The sequence below is a fragment of the Schistocerca americana genome, chromosome 5, assembly GCF_021461395.2.
Source record: "Schistocerca americana isolate TAMUIC-IGC-003095 chromosome 5, iqSchAmer2.1, whole genome shotgun sequence".
NCBI classification, from domain to species: domain Eukaryota; kingdom Metazoa; phylum Arthropoda; class Insecta; order Orthoptera; family Acrididae; genus Schistocerca; species Schistocerca americana.
In genome coordinates, this window is record NC_060123.1 from 375,345,135 (window position 1) to 375,364,932 (window position 19,798).

The window sequence follows — 19,798 nt, forward strand, 5'->3', positions numbered from 1 at the left end:
TGCAAGTGGGTTCAGGTTCGATTCCTGACCAGGTTGGAAATTTTCTCCACTCGGGGAGTGGGTGTTGTGTTGTCCTCATAATCATTTCATCCTCATCACCAGCGTGCAAGTTGCCCAATGTGGTGTTGACTGAAATAGGACATGCACTTGACGGCCAAACTTCTCCAGATGGCACCTCCTGGCCAGCAATGCCATACACTCATTTCCATTTTTGTCTTCTTGACATAATTGTTTTATAGTGTGGTTTCAGTTTCCAAATAAGCTGATTATTCTGTTTTTGCACACAATACTTTAAGAAATGATCCAGCTGTCTTCTTCAGATGTTGCAAGCAGTGGTCTTACATGTCCTCCATAGCTGAACTACAACCAAATCATATATCATTGTTGGTTTGTGCCCCCACTCACAGCTAAGTTTGATTGACAGTCCTGGTACACTGTATGGTCTACATTTGTTCATCTTCACCTGTGTCATCATTCTCCGTATAACATATTTCTTTAGTTCTTTCTGGCTCTGGTAGATAAAATGGCCAGTAATGCATTAATGAACTGAGTGTTGGATACTAAGTCTGGCTTAAATTGATCTCCCATTTCTGTTTGCAAGGCTTTTTAACATCTTTAATTTCATTGATTTCATTATTACAGGATCCAAAAAACTTGGAGCTAGTACCAAGATTCTGTCTTCTAGCGTCTAATTTCAAGATTATACGCTGGGCACTGCCTGTCAGCTGCTGATTTGTTGGGCTATTTCAGTGGGTATGTTGCTGATGTTCCTTGTATGTCTCCTCAAATGTTCTAATAGCCTGCCCCAAATTCACTATATGATCAAAAGTATCTGGATACCCCTTTGTAATTGGACACTGACCACTAGATGTCACCAGAAGTGAGCCCATCAGTATAAAAGAAGGCAGGGAATATTGCATTGTCCGTAGAAAAGCAGTAACACCAGAATGAGTTGGTGAGGAAAGCTCAGTGACATCAAACTTGGACTAGTTGTTGCATGTCACCTAAGTATCAAACCCATCAGTAATCATTGAAATTGGAGGTTAGAGATTCTGGAAAGTTAACAGACGTAGATTTGGGGACAGCAGGAGTGGATCACTGTTAGATGGAGGAGTGAACTGAGTCAGACAGGGTTCGACATTGGTTTTGGGTTGAGTCTGATTGGTAGGGTTGGTGGCGAAAAAGTGTTCCCACTGCAGGGCCTGGGAGAAATAGAAAAGGTCTTTAACAAGTCCAACATGACTGAATTTGAGACTGGGGCAACAGAGCTGATACTGATACTTCTATGCGACTAAGGATTTTGAAGGAAAGGTTCACGACTGTGTTTTGTGTCTGTTTAGGATTCTGTACTCTGTATAGTGGTGGGAGAGAGTTTTTGGGGATGTAAATGTAGTAGGTCTGTAGGGTTTGCCAGCTATGAGGCGATGTGGTGTCATTTTGGAGGCTGTTCTAGAGGTGATGGACAGTGGTAGTCCAAGGCCAGAGTACAAGGTGCACAGGTTGAAGAGTTTTTTGAGGTGGCGTGTTGTGCATGCTGCTCTAGATCACGAAGAGCAAGAGATTCAATGCGTGAAATGGAATACAGGAATTTGGGATTGCACAACAGGAGAATTTTATGGATGGACAGGAGGTATTGCAAGGAGGTTTGGACCTGATTTACATGGTTTTGCAGGACTATATTGGTGAGGGTTCAGGACTGGCACAATCTGAATAAATGGAGGTCATTGTGGAAGGAGAGGTTGCAGCCAGAGATGGATAATGTGATGATAAGGCCATTTGGGGGGCATTCTGTGAACCAGGCAACAATGCAGAAACAGTATGTGAGACTGAGTTCTAGCTAAGGATAAGGAAATTTTTCTGTATTGGTTCTGAGTAACAGACAGGCACAACAAAAAGATTGCTAAACAAGTAAGCTTTTGGCCAAAAGGCTTTCTTCTGAAATACACACACACACACACACAAACACACACACACACACACACACACACACACACACACACACACACGACCAATGTCTCTGGCTGTCGAGGTGACACTGCAAGCATCCATAAGATTCGCCTGCTGTGCAAACCCAAATTCCTGTATCCCATCTCACATATTGAATCTCTTGCTCTACATGAACTAGAACAACATGCACCACATCACCTAAAAAATGTCTCCAACCTGTTCACATTCTGCCTTGGACTACAATTATCCAATTATCCACCACCTCTAGAACAGCCTCCAAACCTCTTCCACATCCCCATATAGCTGGTAAAGCCTGCCTTGCAGACATAATACATTTACATCAACAAAAATTCCCTCGCATTACCATATAGAGTACAGAACCCTAAACAGACCCGAAACACAGTCATGAACCTTTCCTCCAAAAGCCTTCGTCCCACAGAAGTATCAGTATCAGTCCTTTCCAAAGGCCTTACCTTTTGCCCCACTCCAAAACTCAATCAAGCTGAACTTGTTAAAAGACTTTCTCTCTTTCTCCCAGTTCCTACAATGGTTTCCACCAATCCTACCAATTAGACTCAACCCAAAACCAATGTCGAATTCTGGCTGACTCGTTTCACTCCACCATACAACCGTGATCCACCCTCATTGCCCCCAAATCACCCCCTGTAAACTTTCCAGAATTTCTTAACTTTGACTAGTACCACAATGGATGCACAACGAAAATGATTATAAGAAATGAAAATTATAATATGGCCATGCATGGCAAAATCTTTGCAATAACTCAGTGCTGTAAGATGCTGTTTATTACCAATGTGTTACTGTCACTTGTATTAATTTACTGGCAAGATGAAGAGTATTTATTGTTTTTCAAATGATTCTAAATATCTAAACATATTGATTATGTTAATCATTAGTATGCACAACATAACCTTTGTGTTTGTGTAACAACTGCACATTTTATTGTTGTCATTTATTATACGGCTGTAATGATTTCTTATTTAAAACACTTGAATACGAGGCATGAGACTAGTGACATTGAAGATTTCCTAGTGTTACTGTTCGTTATGTTGTTCTCAGTTTGATTCTGACTTGTTAGTGAGCATATGTAATTGTGACATTTATCTTCCATCACTGTGTGACGCATGTATTTCCCATTTTAGATGGTTGTCATTAAGATCAGGCACTTTCAGTGCAAGTATGTCTTAATTAAATAGTTAACTACTGTTCATAATTTTATCTTACAGATCACTTCATCTATCCCAGCCAGTGTGGCCGAGCGGTTCTAGGCGCTTCAGTCTGGAACCGCGCGACCGCTACGGTCACAGGTTCGAATCCTGCCTCGGGTATGGATGTGTGTGATGACCTTAGGTTAGTTAGTTTTAAGTAGTTCTAGGGGGCTGATGACCTCAGATGTTAAGTCCCATAGTGCTCAGAGCCATTTTTGAACTTCATCTATTTTTGTATTGTAGCCTCAGTTGGTCAAGCCTCAGAATGAAACAATCAATTCCAAACTAGTTGGCAAAATATGTGTATAGCAACTGTGACATATTTGAAATAAAATCAACATATAAAGAACTTATAAAATTTACTTAATGTGACTTGAAAAACTAAGACTGCATCGTTAACCATTATGACAATTGTGTCAGTGATGATACTCTGTCAGGATTTTTGAAACAAAAATTAGTTTACCAAGGTGCTGATGAAGAAACTGGGTACAGCCAGCAGATTAGCACAGATTATCAGACAGAACTGGTAAAGCTGTTTGCAATTGCTGATGAATACAGAGACATGCTGGTAACAAACTTACTGGCACTTAAATTGCACTCATTTGTAACTAAGTATAAGACAAGATTCCTAAGAAAACCTGAAAGGAAATCTAACCTCAAAAAAGCAATTCTGTGAATGGACTTTGCTGAAAACCATAGTTTTGTAATTCAGGGAGAAATCCAGAGTTATCACTGAGCAAGAAACAGCTGTACAATACATCCAGTTTGTGTTTATGTGGCAAATTTGGAAAACAAATTGGTAATAATAAACCAGAGCTTTATAAGTGATGAAATGAAGACGATGTAGGATATGTAAATGCTGCCCAGAAAGAAATTGTTAAACAAATTGTTAAACAGTTGGCTGGCAACTATACACATGTCAAGAAACTGCATTATTTCAGTGATGGATGCGCTGCTCAACACTAAAAATGTAAAAGCCTTAAAAATGTATGAAACATAAAAATGCTTTTTCTACAGATGCTGAGCATTTCTTGTTTTGTTACTAGCAGGAAAATCTGTGTTTGATGGATTGGGATAAAGCATAGAATGTGTGCTGTGAAAAGCTGGTCTTTGACTAGAGGATGCTGTACAAATAACATTTGGTGTTTACAATTTTCTGCAAGCTAATGCTGGCGTGTGTCATGTGTGTGTGTGTGTGTGTGTGTAAGTGTGTGTGTGTGTGTGTGTGTGTGTGTGTGTGTGAGAGTGACCAAGCATGCATGCACCTATGTGTGTGTCCCCTCCCTAGAGAAAATCAGCGTAGATTTGCTATGCAAGAACCTCATGCAGGAATTTTTGACAATCCAGACAATATCTTGTACCAGGAATTTTCACAGTTATAAACCACTTTCCTGTCATTCATTACAAATTAGAAGAGTGATTTGCTCTGAAAAGCCTCTCTTGATTTTCTCATTCAATGAAAATGCCCTGCAATGGACATGCACCATCCTCAACAAAACTCTTCTTGTAGCAGCTATATATAAAGGCAAGCTGTACTTTGCTTTTATCAAAAATGTGTGTGAATGAAGAAGGAGATGCTGAACTACATTTTCTCTATCCATCTGGACCAGTAGTGTCATTCGTTTGGCCTGAGAAGCAAGTTGATTTCTGCCTTTGGAAAACATTTTATGCACTGTTGAAGCACATTAAAAAGAATGTATTACTTTCAGAAAAGGATATAAATTTAACAGAATGATTCATCACACTGGAGACACACAAATAAAGCTTTCCTTGAGAACTCCATGGATCTCCACTACCGAATATGTACATTTTTGATTTAAACATTTGCCTACCTAGAATAATTTTTATTTAAATATGTTTATTTGATATCCCCAAAATAAAGTTAATATTACTAATGGAAATATTTCAGTTAAAATTATAATTTTTGGCTCTGTATTTTTATAGTTTTAACAAAACATGGGGCACATATACAAAAGCTTATCAGTCTACATAATGTGTTTTAAGTGACCTTCTGAATAATATGAAATAATTTAATATGGGGATGAAAATCTCATGTCTGTCAAACCCATATTGTTTTTGTTTGTAATCATATCATATGGGAGTCTCATTTAAAAAAAAACAGTCTGATAACAGTGCACACTGTTTGAAAGTATCTTGCATATTTACAAAATCATTGTTTGGGCCATAACAATTTCAGTTGATTTTCTTTATTCCAGAAGTTGAGCACAGTTATTAAATATTTCTTTCTCATAAAATTACATTCTTTTTCTGGCATCTGGAAAAATATGCCAGTGGTGTGTTGAAAATAAGCTAAATCATGATATTTTTTTCCCTAAAGGAATGCAATCCAAATGGGAACCTTCAGCCAATGCGTTTATCTATGCATTTTGAAAACTTTACCATCCCCCCCCCCCCCCCCCCCCCCCCCCCCCCCGCCCCTCAAAAATGACATAAAATGTGGAAGAAAATTTACACTGCTTATTACTAAGGAAAATGTAACCTGTAAAAAAATATTATGAAAGTATTAGGTAGCAGTGCCTGGACTTGATGAATTTACTTGGAATGACTTCTTTACCACCACAGCAAAAAGTATTTTAATTTCTGATGAATTTACTTGGAATGACTTCTTTACCACCACAGCAAAAAGTATTTTAATTTCTGATTCACTTGTGTGCCCATTCACTGAAAACTCACTACTATTCTTTGCTATTACAAAGCCTACAATGTTGGGAATTATTTAAGACCAAAACTAGGTTCCCAGCAGGTTGGAGAAATGTTATGTATGTGTTTTTCAACGCCCTTTCAATTTTTCCGGAAATTAGAAAGTGACACATTAATATTTTTTGAAATTTTTTGAAATTTAGCTGCTTAAATAACTGTGTTTCTGTTGACTTTATGCCTCTCTTAACCTCTGAAAAAAGATCCAAATCAGAAGCTTCATAAATACCTGAGTTATGGGTATTTCCGTAAACCACTTTGCATGGACATTCTTGCAGAGCTGAATTATCATGAAAATTAAATATAAAAGAAAGTATTAGTCTGAAATTTTTTAAAAAAATGCAGACTTTTTATGATATAAGTCTGAGAAAATGTGCCCAGTTTTGTGAAAATCAGAGATGGCAGCTGACATGACCTGTATGATTTGACATGTAATGATTGCTACAAGAATTTCCATCTGTATAAATATCAGTTGCAATTTATTTTTCATGCAGAAAAAGTTCTTGATACTGTGGAGGAAACCATAGCCAAATGAAGATGGTGAGAGTGAAATAGCTTGGAAGGACTTAAATGTAAATACAACATTCATTCTCTCTACTATGATAGAATCTGACCAATTGCAATGTATTATGATATGCACAAACGCAGCTGAAATGTGGGCCAGACTAAGAACTATTCAATTACAATTATATGAAGTTAATGTAATGGCTCTGAAGAGGAAGAGTTTTGATTATAAAATGTCAGCAACAGACGCACTCACACTACATATCAGTCAAGTTGAGTCTTAGTTTCAGGTATTAGCTGACGTAAGTGAATCTTTTACAACAGTTCACATAATTGCTAAAATTTTTGGAAGTCTGCCAGGAAATTTGGAACTGTTTTGACCTCCACATTATTGAAAGAGGAACAAAAACTTTTAGAATGTGACAAAAAGTCAACAGGCTTCACACCAAATAAATTTAATCCAAAGAGAATGAATTGTCTAACATGGCCAGTAGACAAGATGTTGATTATTGGTGTCAGTCACAAATGGGGATATTTTAAAACTGAGTGCAGAAAACTATAAGTAAAACTCAACATGATGACTTCTGAGCACCGGGCTCTGAATGCAGGACAAGTGATTGTTGTTACTCCAGGCTGCAAAATATTTGGTTAGCTGATAGCACAGCATCCAAGCATATCAAGTCACACAAAGACTGATTCACTCTTTTAAGCCAATTCAGTGTTCAAACTGGAGACAATTGACTGATAAAGCAGAAAACATTGGATCCATTGAAATACCATCATTAGCTGAAAGAAAATGGCAACCTCACACTTTGGAAAATACATTATACATTCATAATCTAGAGAAAAATTCATTTTCACTAGGAACATTCACAAAAAGAGGAATTTAAGTTATTTTTGCTGACAAGAGAATGGAAGAATACTCAAGCACCTGTCCTATAGTCCTGATCTCTCCCTGTATGATTAACATAATTCGGTCCCTTAAAGAGGGCCTTGAAAGGCTGACAATTCCTATCAGATGAGGATGTGCTGCAGGCAGTTATGGAGTTCTTCACACAGCAGGACACAGTGTCTTATCACGTGGGTATCTTCAAGCTGGTGGGTTTGTGGGATGTTTACCCCAATGCTCATGCCAATTTCGCCTGATTGACATTCCGATTCTGGACTGTAAGGCTTTCGAATGGAAACTTTTTGACAGCTCCTTGTTTTTTTAATTTATTTTAATTATTTATTTTTCTGGGAGGGGGAGTCAGCAAGAAAAAGATTCAAAAGGGTCTGAAATTATCTGTAAAGTTTGTTTGGATTTGCTAATCACTCTGGCTCTCAAATACTGAATGAATATAGTCTGGGTAATTTGCAACCCATAAGTTACATTGCCTCAAGGCTTACACACAGTTTCTGACTTTAATAGTTGACTTGTGTTAAACCTTTAATCTGAGTAGATTATGACATCATTTTAAATTTTTAAAATCAGTCAATAATTATATGAAATACTGAAAAACATTTTTTGCCTCTTAAATCCCTTAGATAGGCAACCTGCAACTGGGACTAGGTGACTTGGTAACCATTTTAGCCATTTAGAACCTTAAAGAATTGAATGTATTTTGAAAACTTAGTATCATGCTATTTAGTTGTATACCTGAATCTGTTGTTTGAAAGTCTTTAATTTTCTATACAAGATGTTTTTCTTTATCTCATGCTGATTTATTTGATAGAAGCTCCCTCCCCCCAAAATATGCTCTACAATCCTGAACATATGAAAATTAGAAATACAGAACTGTAATTTTGTCCATATGATCTTTTAGCTTCTTTTATTGACAGAATTGACTTGTGCTCCTTCTCTGCAAAAGAGATCCTGATTGAGCTGGTAAAAGTGTATACAATTTAAAATTTAACTGGATTTCTGCCATGGTGTAGCACACTGTTTGCTTAAAGTAGTCTTATTTGTTTTCAGAACGGGAGGTGCTTACTTTAATACCTCTCATTTATAGCTGTGTCTGGCAGTCAAACATTGGTGTGGCCGCATCTTCATGAGTGGACACACTTTAAATGTGGAATTTAATATTTTAGATTTCTAATATTGTCCGATTTAACATCACACTATCACTGAAAGTTGGAGGAAATGTCCAGATCCACACATTCACTTTGGTCTTTATCCATACAGTCACTTTACGTATGACCAGATCTACCTAGGATTTTCTGATAGACCCTTCACCAGGCTCTGACTGTGTGAATTATTGTAGGCTTCACACCCAGATTTTCTTATGGATGCATGAGTTACCATTAAGCTATCTCTATCAGTTTCCCTGCATCCTCCTTTGAAGTGAGAGTGTAGCAGTCTATGTATCTGCAACATTCTCCTAATGGCGCCATTAAACCAAAGTTTTCTTTGTTATCTGTGATGCTTCGTAAGCATTTATCTAGACCACTGTTTATAATACTTTTATCTTTAGCCACAGCCATGGATTTGAGCTACATTTTGTCAGTTAAATCATTTTACAAGGTTTTTGGTAACAGTCCATAGTTGTTCATCCTTCTCAATGTCTGCAGATATGTAAAACATTTTCAGTTTGCTCTTTTTTGTAATTCCTGAAAGTCTTCTGCTGTGAGGGCAACCAGGAGAGCCCTCAACATTTAAATTTTTGGCTGTGAATTAAAACATGATTTATAAATCACTTGTGTGTTGCTGTGAATAGTATGGTAAAATATGAAGTGCCTGCACAGAATATTTAAAAGCAACATGTTGTCCATTTCCTTTACAAACAGTCCTACTGCTATTGGATTTTAACATACCTGTCACTGAAACACAATGCTGCAGCAGATGACATAGGGTTGAAGACATCGACTATGTAACAAATTTAAATGCAGGCATTGAAGATGTGCATAGCTCTCTAAAATTGGTAGTCGCATTGAAATAAAACTTGAAAACGATCATTTCCGCTTATGGATGACAAACAGCTGTAAGTGGAAACAACTACAGTCAATAATTACATGAAGACTGTGGACCTATCCCACATAAAACTATTGAAATTACTGCTTTATGATTGGCTGTAGTTTCTCTCAACATTCTTTAATCAAATTACAAACACTGAGTTCACTCAGGTGCCTTGACTAAAATAACATTACATTATTTATCCAAAAATATAAACAATATTCAACAAACTCTGTCTCCCCCACCTGTCATTGGCTTTCTTTGGAAAGAAGAAATTTCTTAGTATTCATTTCTGTGTCTTAGCCTTATAAAGGAGAAATACAACAGGTAAAAAAGACAACTTTCCTTAAATTACTTCAAGAACAATAAAAAAGAAATAAGTTTACATCTGTGTGCAACAGCCAACAGTTATAAATGTATGGCAACTGGTGATACAGTTATTTTTGTAGAAAGATCTCTTTGTGTCATATGGACATTATCAGAAAATTAGTCAGATGCAAATCTTATGGAAGATACATTTTTGCACCACCAGAGGCAATAACAAAAATACTCTGATACATACAACAGAGTGTAGATTTATTAACAACAATGAATAAAAAAAGTTAATCCGCTGAGATATCCATACACTATTAGAATTAACAAATAGTTGTTGCTTCTATAGTACTCCAAGGGCATTTATTATGTTCAATGATGCCCTATCTATATTGCTTCTGTAAATCAGATGAAAAAATTCACATAAAGAAAATGATTCTTTGGACTTTAAAACATGGTATGCTTGATTATCTATTAATTGTCAATGGTCATAAGTGTCGTTATGCATCCTTTGTTATAGTAGAATGAAATAGGAATTAGCAATACTACTGTCTTCCTAGAACTCTTAGAAAGTACTCCTCATAAACACCTCAAATGAAAGGAGTTTGCATATTTTCACAACATTAAACATAAACTCAATCAATGTATGTAGTAAATGTACACATGGTACATGCCGCCATAACTACATGACTGATACCCACAGCCTCATGAACATTATATGGTAAGGGAGCTCTCTGTCCTGCATCATGAAGAAGGTTCCGATTTGGAACTGCAGGGGTTGGATACAAAGATATAGGTGACAAAAGCAGTCATTGCACCAATGGATTTCTTATGGGAAGACAGTGAAGCAGCTGAGAATTGAGTTCTGAAGTGGCTGAGACTGGCCACAATGTTTCAGAATGTTTTAAGAAGTTCCATAATGTTGGAGAATATTCCAGAAAGTTCACGAACATTTTAGAGTGTTACACAATGTTAGAGAATCTTTCAGAAGGTTTGGGAATGTTCTAAAATGTTGCAGACTACCGTAATTACTCGAATCTAAGCTGCACTTGAATCTAAGCCGCACCGGAAAAATGAGACTCAAAATCAAGGAAAAAATATTTTCCCGAATCTAAGCTGCACCTGAAATTTGAGAATCGAAATTCAAGGGGAGAGAAAAGTTTTAGGCCGCACCCCTAACCGAAACAAAGTTGGTCCATTGTAATATGAGAGATAATTTAGGTCGAATGAATGACGATACAGCTACAGTAGTTTCATTCGAGTCGTGAGCTTAGCAGTAAATCTTTACCAGGTAGCCATTGCTATGCATCAGGCGCTCCGTCCGTGTTTATTCGGGTACCCTTCCTTTTCCACGTGCTTCGTCTGGTTTGAATTGATTGCTTATTTTTCATTGATCTGATAAATGCCGTTCTCTTTGTTGTAGGTGTTTACGTCACTCAGTTGAAAATGCATTACTGTACTGTGCATTGTTTGTCGCATTCTGATAATGAGTATTTACGGCCTGTCGCCGCTCGTGGCACGGCTTGCTTTTGTGCGCGATTCTGCCGCTTACAATAAAAAAAGACAGGAATTGTCTTATTAGCGAAACCATGGCAAGAGACTGCTATTTGTTGTTACTTACACTGCTGCTTTCTTTGATAATGATCAACAAAAACCAAATAATAGACAGCGTATGATAGATGATGTTCTGAACGAGAGTTTAGCGAAAATTTTTCTCCGTTTGAAAATCTTTGCAGATGCCTCTTTGGTACATTACATTCTGCACAGAAATTAGTCATCTTAGATTTAAAAATCTAGTCAATTGCCCTGCTTCATTTCTGACTGTATCACTACTAGGCATGAGAATAATACGAATATAAACATGACATGATATGTATATTCTTCTGCGTTTGCTGTTGTCTCACTCTAGTTTCGTAGTTTATTAGGCAGACAGGATTTAAATGAGATAGCAGCAAACATGAAAGAATACATGGCAAAATGTTTATATTCGTATTATTCCTATGGTGAAGACAATATTGCATGTGATTCACAATTCATAAAAGTTCCTATTAGCAACCATCTCTTCTCACAGGTAGGAAAAAATTCAGAACGTAGAGTTGGCCATATTGACAAACATCCCAGTCTTGCCAGTCGGATTTTCGTAGTAAGTTGAAATGCTGCTACATTCGAAGATGAACAATACGGAATTTTTATTTACTTCGTTGGATAATGTATGAAAATGCAGTGGTCGAAACTCGGGGCGGAGAAAAAAAGCTCGTCTTCCACCTTTTTTTTTTTTTTTTTTTTTTTAATGACGCAGAGGTTTTGGCGCCAGAATTTATCTTTGTGCCTGCAAGGCATGCCTGTGTAGCGCTACATACAGGGTGGTCAGAAAATATGTGAAATAATTGTAGGGATGTTACAGCGCAGGTTGTACTGAGACATAAATGTTAAGAAAGAAATTCGATACGTTGCGCCGTTTCCGAGTTATTTAGCATTGAAGTTAGTCAATCAGATCGTCGCGCTTGTAAATTCAAGTTTCAACTAACGAGACAAAGCACTCATTGGGCAACACCGCCCTGGCAGGCCACTTGAATGCGAGCGCGCGACGCCCCGATTGGCGAAATTCTATGCTAAATAACTCGGAAACGGAGCAACGTATCGAATTTCTTTCTTAACATTTATGTCTCAGTACAACCTGCCCTGTAACATCCCTACAAACATTTCACACATTCTGACCACCCTGTATATTTGACGGCAGAAGTTAGTTGTGGCGGCACCTACCAACATTTTTCGGAACTTCCGCCTACTTTGCATTCGATTCTAAGCCGCAGGCGGTTTTTTGGATTACAAAAACTGGAAAAAAAGTGCGGCTTAGATTCGAGTAAATACGGTATTCTAGAATTTTCCAGTATGTTCTTGAATGTTCCATTACCTTTGAGTCATGGAGATTCATTCCAGCTCACAAGGGTATGGTGATAGTGATGGCAAGATACATATGTTTTTGGAAATCAATGAGAATAGATTAACCTATCACTTTCACATTTCAATTAAAGTGATTTTCTTAAGGTAGCAAACATTGTAATAACTGGAATTTTCAGAATTAATTATCAAGTTCAATGAAGAAATATTTAATCATGCACTTTTTCATTTGGCAGACAAGCACTTAACAAAAGCAATCAAACTTTAGCTGAACTCTGAATGTAAGTGCCATGAAGATATGGAATCAATGCACTGAATCCCAAACTATTCAAAGAGAAAAGTTATAATGTTGGTGATTTACTAGAATACCTCTCTCAAAACAAACAATTGTTAACAGCAAATCAAAAGCAAGCTTATGACTTCATCATGGATCACATGAACAGAGGTACTGTTGAAGTAACCTATTTAAAGGCATCAGGGGGTACTGAATAGACTTTTCTAATAAGTTTAATATTGGCTGAAATGTGTGCCAAAAAAGAGATTGCATTTGCATTGGCATCATTTGAAATTGGGACAACATCAATGTAAAGATGCATGACATCTTTTCATAGATGCGAATATGGACAACCATCAGCTGTATAATGAAATGATGACAGTGAAAATTTGTGCCTGATCAGAACTTGAACTTGGATTTCCTGCTTATCGCGAGCAGTCTCCTTTCCATTTTGGTATCTGAGCATGCCTCATGGCCAGACCCAAACTTCCATAAGTTGTCAATCATGTGTCTACAACATGTACTCAAACATACATTATGCATATTTCCATACAGGGGAGACATTTTACTTGAAAGTCACTTGCCCAGTGTCGGCAGATAAATACGATATTCCAATATTTGTGTTATTCTGAATTACAATGCAAAGTTCAGTTGGACTTAGCATCGTAATTCTGAATAATACAGACACTGCAAAGAGGATGAACATCTAATTTTGCTTTGAAACTAACAACAAATGTCGCAGAAAAAGAATTTCCCATCTGTAATGTACTAAGAGCATCTGCATGAGTTCAAATTTTGAAGCAAAGTAAAGTAATCATTTGGGATACGTATGACAGCTCATAAAAAGTCATTTGAAGAATTACATAGACCACTATAACATCTCCAAGATAATTCGAAATTAATGGGAGGTACATTAGTTATACTTTCTGGAGATTTTCAGCAAACAGTTCCAGTTATCCCAAATTCAACTTCAGCAAATGAAATCAATGTATGTTAAGAGCAATTATTTCTTTGGCCCCGAGTGAAGGAAGTACGATTAACAATAAATGTGAGAGTTCACCTTCCAATGCAGAAAAACTATTACAAATTGGTGAAGGCACTCCCCCAATTGATTGTGAAACTGGTCAGATTGAACTTACAAGTGGTTTATGTAAGATTATCAACAGTACAGATGAGTTAACTCATAAAGTTTATCCAAACACTGTTCAAAATTTCACAGTTTGAATTTGGTTATGTGACAGCCGTTTAAGCAATAAGAAACTGAGCAGCTGAAGATATTAATTTAAAAATTCAAAACAAGATACTTGCCAAGGGAAGAATATATAAATCAATCGATTCAATGGTTCCTGCAAATGAAAGTATTAATTTTCCAACTGAATGTCAAATTGGACCCAAGTGCCAGGAATACATTTACATGGCTTCAGATTAAAAATAATATCACCAATTATTTTGTTGAGAAATTCAGATTCAGCAAAATTATGTAATGGAATAATAATAACCATAAAACAGTGGTTAAACGATATAACTGATGCAAGAACAGTGTCAAGAAAAAGATAAAGTGAAAACAGTATTTATTCTGGAGAGTCTGTTCATATCCACCAAACTACTGTTTCAATTCAAGAGACTGCAATTTCCAGTAAGATTAGCATTTAGTACGATTATAAATAAGAAACAAAGGAAAACGTTAAACTACTGTTGAATTAATTTAAAAGAATCATGCTTTTCTCGCAGTATGTGGTTTGTTCTATATTGGGAGACCCAAACAAAGCACACATATATCATCACCAAGCAATATGATGGCAAATGCAGTTCATAAGTTCCTTATCTTTCCAGTCACCCACCACCTAGAGACCAATCCCAAAAATCCTTCTCCAGTCTGGTCACAAACATCACGTATCCCATCAAAGGCATGGCTACCCGTGAAACCAGTCATGGTATCTACAAGCTGATCTGCAACCACTGTGCTGCATTCTACTTGAGCATGACGACCAACAAGACGTCTGTCCACTTGAATGGTCACCGACAAACTGTGGCCAAGAAACAGCTGGACCACCACAGTGCTGAGCACACCACCCAACATGACATTCTTCATTTTAATGACTGCTTCACAGTCTGTGCCATTTGGATCCTTCCCACCAACACCAGCTTTTCTGAATTGTGTAGGTGGGAACTTTCCCTGCAACATATTCTACATTACTGTAACCCTTGTGGCCTCAACCTTCATTAGTCATTGTTCTTATCCATGTCCCTTTCCTGTTCCCATTCCAGCACTACACAGCCCTCTATTCCACCAATGCACCCTCGGTCTTTTTACTCTCTCTCCTCCCCCCCCCCCCTTCCCCCACCCACCATCTAACCTCCCAATTGCACCTAGCTGCCCTACCATCTCTTTCCCTGATGCCTGTACCTTACCACAAGCAGCACTTTACCGTCCTCTACCCCTACCCTGCTATCCCTTCCCCTCCCCACTCCCGCCTCCTCCTTACACCTACCATCCACTGCCTCTCCCTTCATGTGCTGCTTGCTGTCTGGCTTCAATGACCAGATACTGTGGTCATGTGCGTGTGACTTGCATTTATGTGCGCGCGTGCGTCAGTTAGTTGAGTATGTTACTTTCATTGGTATGATGCGAAGAGTCACCTTGAAGCAAACAATCACAGCTCAAGTTTCAAAGTTTCAGGCTGTGCCAGCAATATGTGAGTCGGGAAGCTCAAGCAGAAGTATTGCATCATATTCAAAGTTACAGTTTCCATAGTGAAAAGTAAACACAGTGGACACATTTAGCATTTGAAGTGGTTTTCATGGCTTCATGCACATTTTCAAATGAAGGAATGGCTGACATCCACTCTATGTACAGGTATACTAATGGCAACGTACAGGATGGAGCATGATTGCAACATCAAGTGTATCCTCAGAGAAGACTGCCAGACAGCAGAGTGTTCACTCAGTTCCATCAGCACCTGTGATAAAGTGTGGAGTGTTTTTTCGGGAAGTGCACAATGTGTGTAGGTTCAGAATACAAGCTCTGTAATTCCAGGATTCTGAAATGCTGTTTCTTAATTCAACATTCAGACAAGCCATATTTTTTGTCTTAACGTGAACTTCTTCACCATTGCAACTGAATCTATATTGGAACTCTCAAAACTCTTATCAATCTTCACTTTTCTACTGACAATCAAAAACACTTCCCACAAAATATTATGATAATGATCCTTCAGTTACAATATGTTGTGTAAGGTTACTTTTCATACACAATGCGTGAACACACACCAATCTGACATTACATTAAATGTGTATGATGTTCAAAAATTCCAGGCTTGACCCACTAAATTGTTGAGCTTTATCTTTCCTCCAAGATGTCACTCCCACTGTCATGTTATGCATTGTTCCATGGTGCACATTGCACGGAGTAACTGTCCCTTGAGAAGGTGCAGCAATGTAAAGCAAAATCCTCCATCACTGTCCCATCAAGAAGACATGTGGCTTGCATCTAGGCCAACAACCATGCACAAATAATAACGAACTTCCCAACAGGACACTATACGAAACTCATTATAAAATAAAAGTATTTTGAACTGTCGCAGTCATCATTCTTCAGTTAGGTAAACATTGGGTAACACAACATGATGTTCAAAATGATATGTTGTACCACAACTGGTTCATTTAAACCCAACATGCAACATGCAGGAGGAGCAACAGCCATGTTGAGAACCCAAATGGAGGAGCACATGGATGCAGTGTTGGACACAAGTGAGAAAATGTGTTTGTCCTCAAGTGCATATCTGCAGTATATGTCCTTGGGAGCGCTGTTATAAGGTGTTCATGCACTCAGTCATAATATGTTTTATCAGGGAAACCATTGGTTTCTGACCCAATATTTATTATTTGCTTGTTTCATTGTCCTCTCCTCTCTTCTCCACTTAAATAGTCAAACACTTTGTACGTGAACAAAAATCGAAGTTTTCACTCTCCTGCTCACCCTGTAATCCAGAAGTTGTAATTAGCATCTATTACTTGTTTCTTAAGTTAGAGAAACAGTTGGGTACAAGGTGGTTCAAACAATGATAACATAAAAGATGAAATTCAACACATGGTAACAAACTGCTATAAAATTAATATACAAAAACTTCCCTCTGTGTTTACAAAAATCCATCAACCAAAGTGGTGTACATGTAGCAAAATAGAGGAATGTTCAAGTTTTAATATAATGTATCAACTGTCAAAAAATGCTTCCATATCTAAAAAATTGACTTCAAGTTTTAACTCACCCTCATACTTAGCTTCTACATGTACAGCACTATGACTGCTAAAGCTGAGAATATAGTGCAGATGTTTGATGTCTACAGTAGTATTTACATACCTACTAGACATTTATCAACAGCCTTTTTCTCTATGAATGTGCATATTTCTTGGCAATTACCTGCCAGACACAAAAGGATGTCTAGGACTCTGATTCTTACATGAAAGCCAGGATGCTGCAATTGAACCACATCAGTAGTGAGTTATCTTGTAATTGATTTTGCACTGAATATTCTCAACAACTTGTATAATCAAGCTAAAAAACATATATAAAATGATGGAGACACTCACCTCTAACAGGCATAAAATGCTCTCTCCTTTATCTGATAACAGAATATGCTTCCCAGTTTGAGAATTATTTTTTAAAAGTACTAGTAAAAGTTGTGATGCATGTAAGAAGAAGTTTTCATTAAAGTTACATTCTACACCTGAAAGAAAAGTTCACAGGACAGTTTTAAAATGGAAGCTTACATTAATGTACCTAAAAACTGACACATACAATCAAATCAAATTATTAAAGGAGCAAGAAAACTAAGCAAGAGGATGAAACAAATGAAAATGATAAACATTACATGTTCAGGTTGAGGAATTCCATATTTCAAAATAATTATAACCACCTCACACCAAATTTAGACACATGCTTAAAATACACTGCCTGACAAAAAAGTGTAGCATCTGTAAGGGGAGGAAAAATGAAATTTTTCTGTTGAGTAGTATGTGATGTATTTCAGTGGTTACAATATCGAGTCAAATTTAAAAAGAACTTGACAGTATGAGGACCCTTATCAACAAGACGTTGCATCTCCTCTGGCCTGGATGCCTGCTATCCTCTCTGGCATGGATGCATGCACCAATTCAGTTCAGAAGGATGTTTAATATTCTCATATCAGAACCATACACATCACACACAGTTATGATAATATTACTTTTGCCCAAAACTTGGGACACTTCCAGTTCATTCTCTGTTCCTTCATGAAGTTCATCTTCCATGCAGGAGACTGGATACAGTCGGCACTGAAGCATATGATGAACAGTCTGGCCTTCTCCACTGTCATACAGAATCATTTCGATCACTATAGCCCCATCCTGCCAAATTAATCTTTTGTTCGCCAACTCCCAAATCTCAGTCATTTTAGGGACTTCGTAGACATCCAGTTCTTACAATAGTGAGGAGGTTAAATTGCAAAAACTCTATTCTGGCCACAGGGAATGTAGCTTGCAACTTAGCTTCTTCAGCAGTGGTTCTAGGTGCCACTGATGTTATAAGGAAACTATTCATCGACTTCAGTCATTGTGGGTACAGTTTGTGCCCGTACAGAGGATGAGTTCACTCCTACTCCATTATTCTTCTTTCCTTGTTTACAGTTACTTCTCTTTGAACAGGAGATGGTATTATCACTACAAGATGCTAAAGCTACTCAACTGGCCTCGATTTCAAGCAACCTGCTATAGTGGATGTCATTGAGAGTGATGTCCACCTGTATGGCATGTGTTGAATTATACCAAAGAGGACATGTGCACTCTGCCACAGAACAGGATAGTGCCACCGCAGAATTACTTATAGTTTCGGGTTGACTGCTCCACTGTGATCTGCCCAGTGTCTATAAAAGATTGTACCTGGTGGAAACTTTCGGCTTGCATTGAATCCTCTCTTGAGGCAAGCTAGCCCACAACTGTTGTAATTGGTCCTCAATATTCTGTATACTGGCACTAAGGCAGATTTGATGTCTGAGCTGGTGTCACACATTCCACTGGGGACAGGTCTGGAGGTCGTGCTGTATATGGATGAGAACAGTACTGTTGAAAAATGGCACCACAATACCGTTGCACAGGGGGTATCACAAGACGACACAGGATGTCCCTGACATACTATTATACATCATAATTCCCTCGGTCACTAGCAGCCATGACCTGAAGTCATACCTAATGGCTCCCCACATGACGCACGGAGTAGCACCACAGTAGATGTGTCATGATTATATGACATGCAACAGTGCCCGAGACATAGTTTGATTTTATAATATAATACAATCAAAAAGCCAGGAGAATTTTGTTGAAACTCACTCTAGCAACAGAAGTCTGTAGATATAATCTTTTGGTACTCTGCTTGTAAGTCCTTTGGCTGTCAGATACATCATTCATTGACTGTCCCAATTTCTTGCGTCTACTACACAACAGCACTTCCACTTATCAATTTTCATTTTGCCTAAGAAATTGAAGGTACAAGTAGATACATTTACATTGTGTGTGAGTTGGTTAAACAGCTCTCAGTTCATGTCAATGTTTTCTATAAAACACATATGTGGTTAGTTATACATTGTCTTTCAATTAAATAATGCAGTCACTGTAATGTCTTCATCACATGTGTTCATTTTGCTTGGTGCAGAACAGGATGAGGGATTTTTCTTTGAATCATAGATGTGTGCAACACAGTATAGCTGTTTTTATGAACGATGTAGCAAATAATGCTACCAAGATATTTTTCTTAATAAGGGTGACATGAAAATTTATTAGAAACTACTTGAACTGCCAACAACAAACTTTCAGTTCTAGGGAGGAGAAAATTAATTATTCGTGTCTCAAATTTCAGAAATACTATAAGACAAGTATTGCATCAGGTTCCCTGGTGGAAGCTAGTGAGAAATGGGAGGGGCCCATCGCCATTCAATAATCTTAGAAAGCCAC

General features: G+C 37.7%; 1 protein-coding gene across 1 annotated transcript in view; it reads right to left on the minus strand.

Moving 5' to 3' along the window:
- LOC124616395 overlaps window positions 1-19,798 on the minus strand; it is a 219,108-nt gene that overhangs the window by 87,170 nt on the left and 112,140 nt on the right. Inside the window, exons 3-4 of the mRNA XM_047144700.1 lie at window positions 17,405-17,541; window positions 17,175-17,289 (exon numbers count right to left, since the gene is read on the minus strand). Coding sequence (XP_047000656.1) covers window positions 17,175-17,289; window positions 17,405-17,541 — 252 coding nt within the window. The remainder of the gene's footprint in view (window positions 1-17,174; window positions 17,290-17,404; window positions 17,542-19,798) is intronic.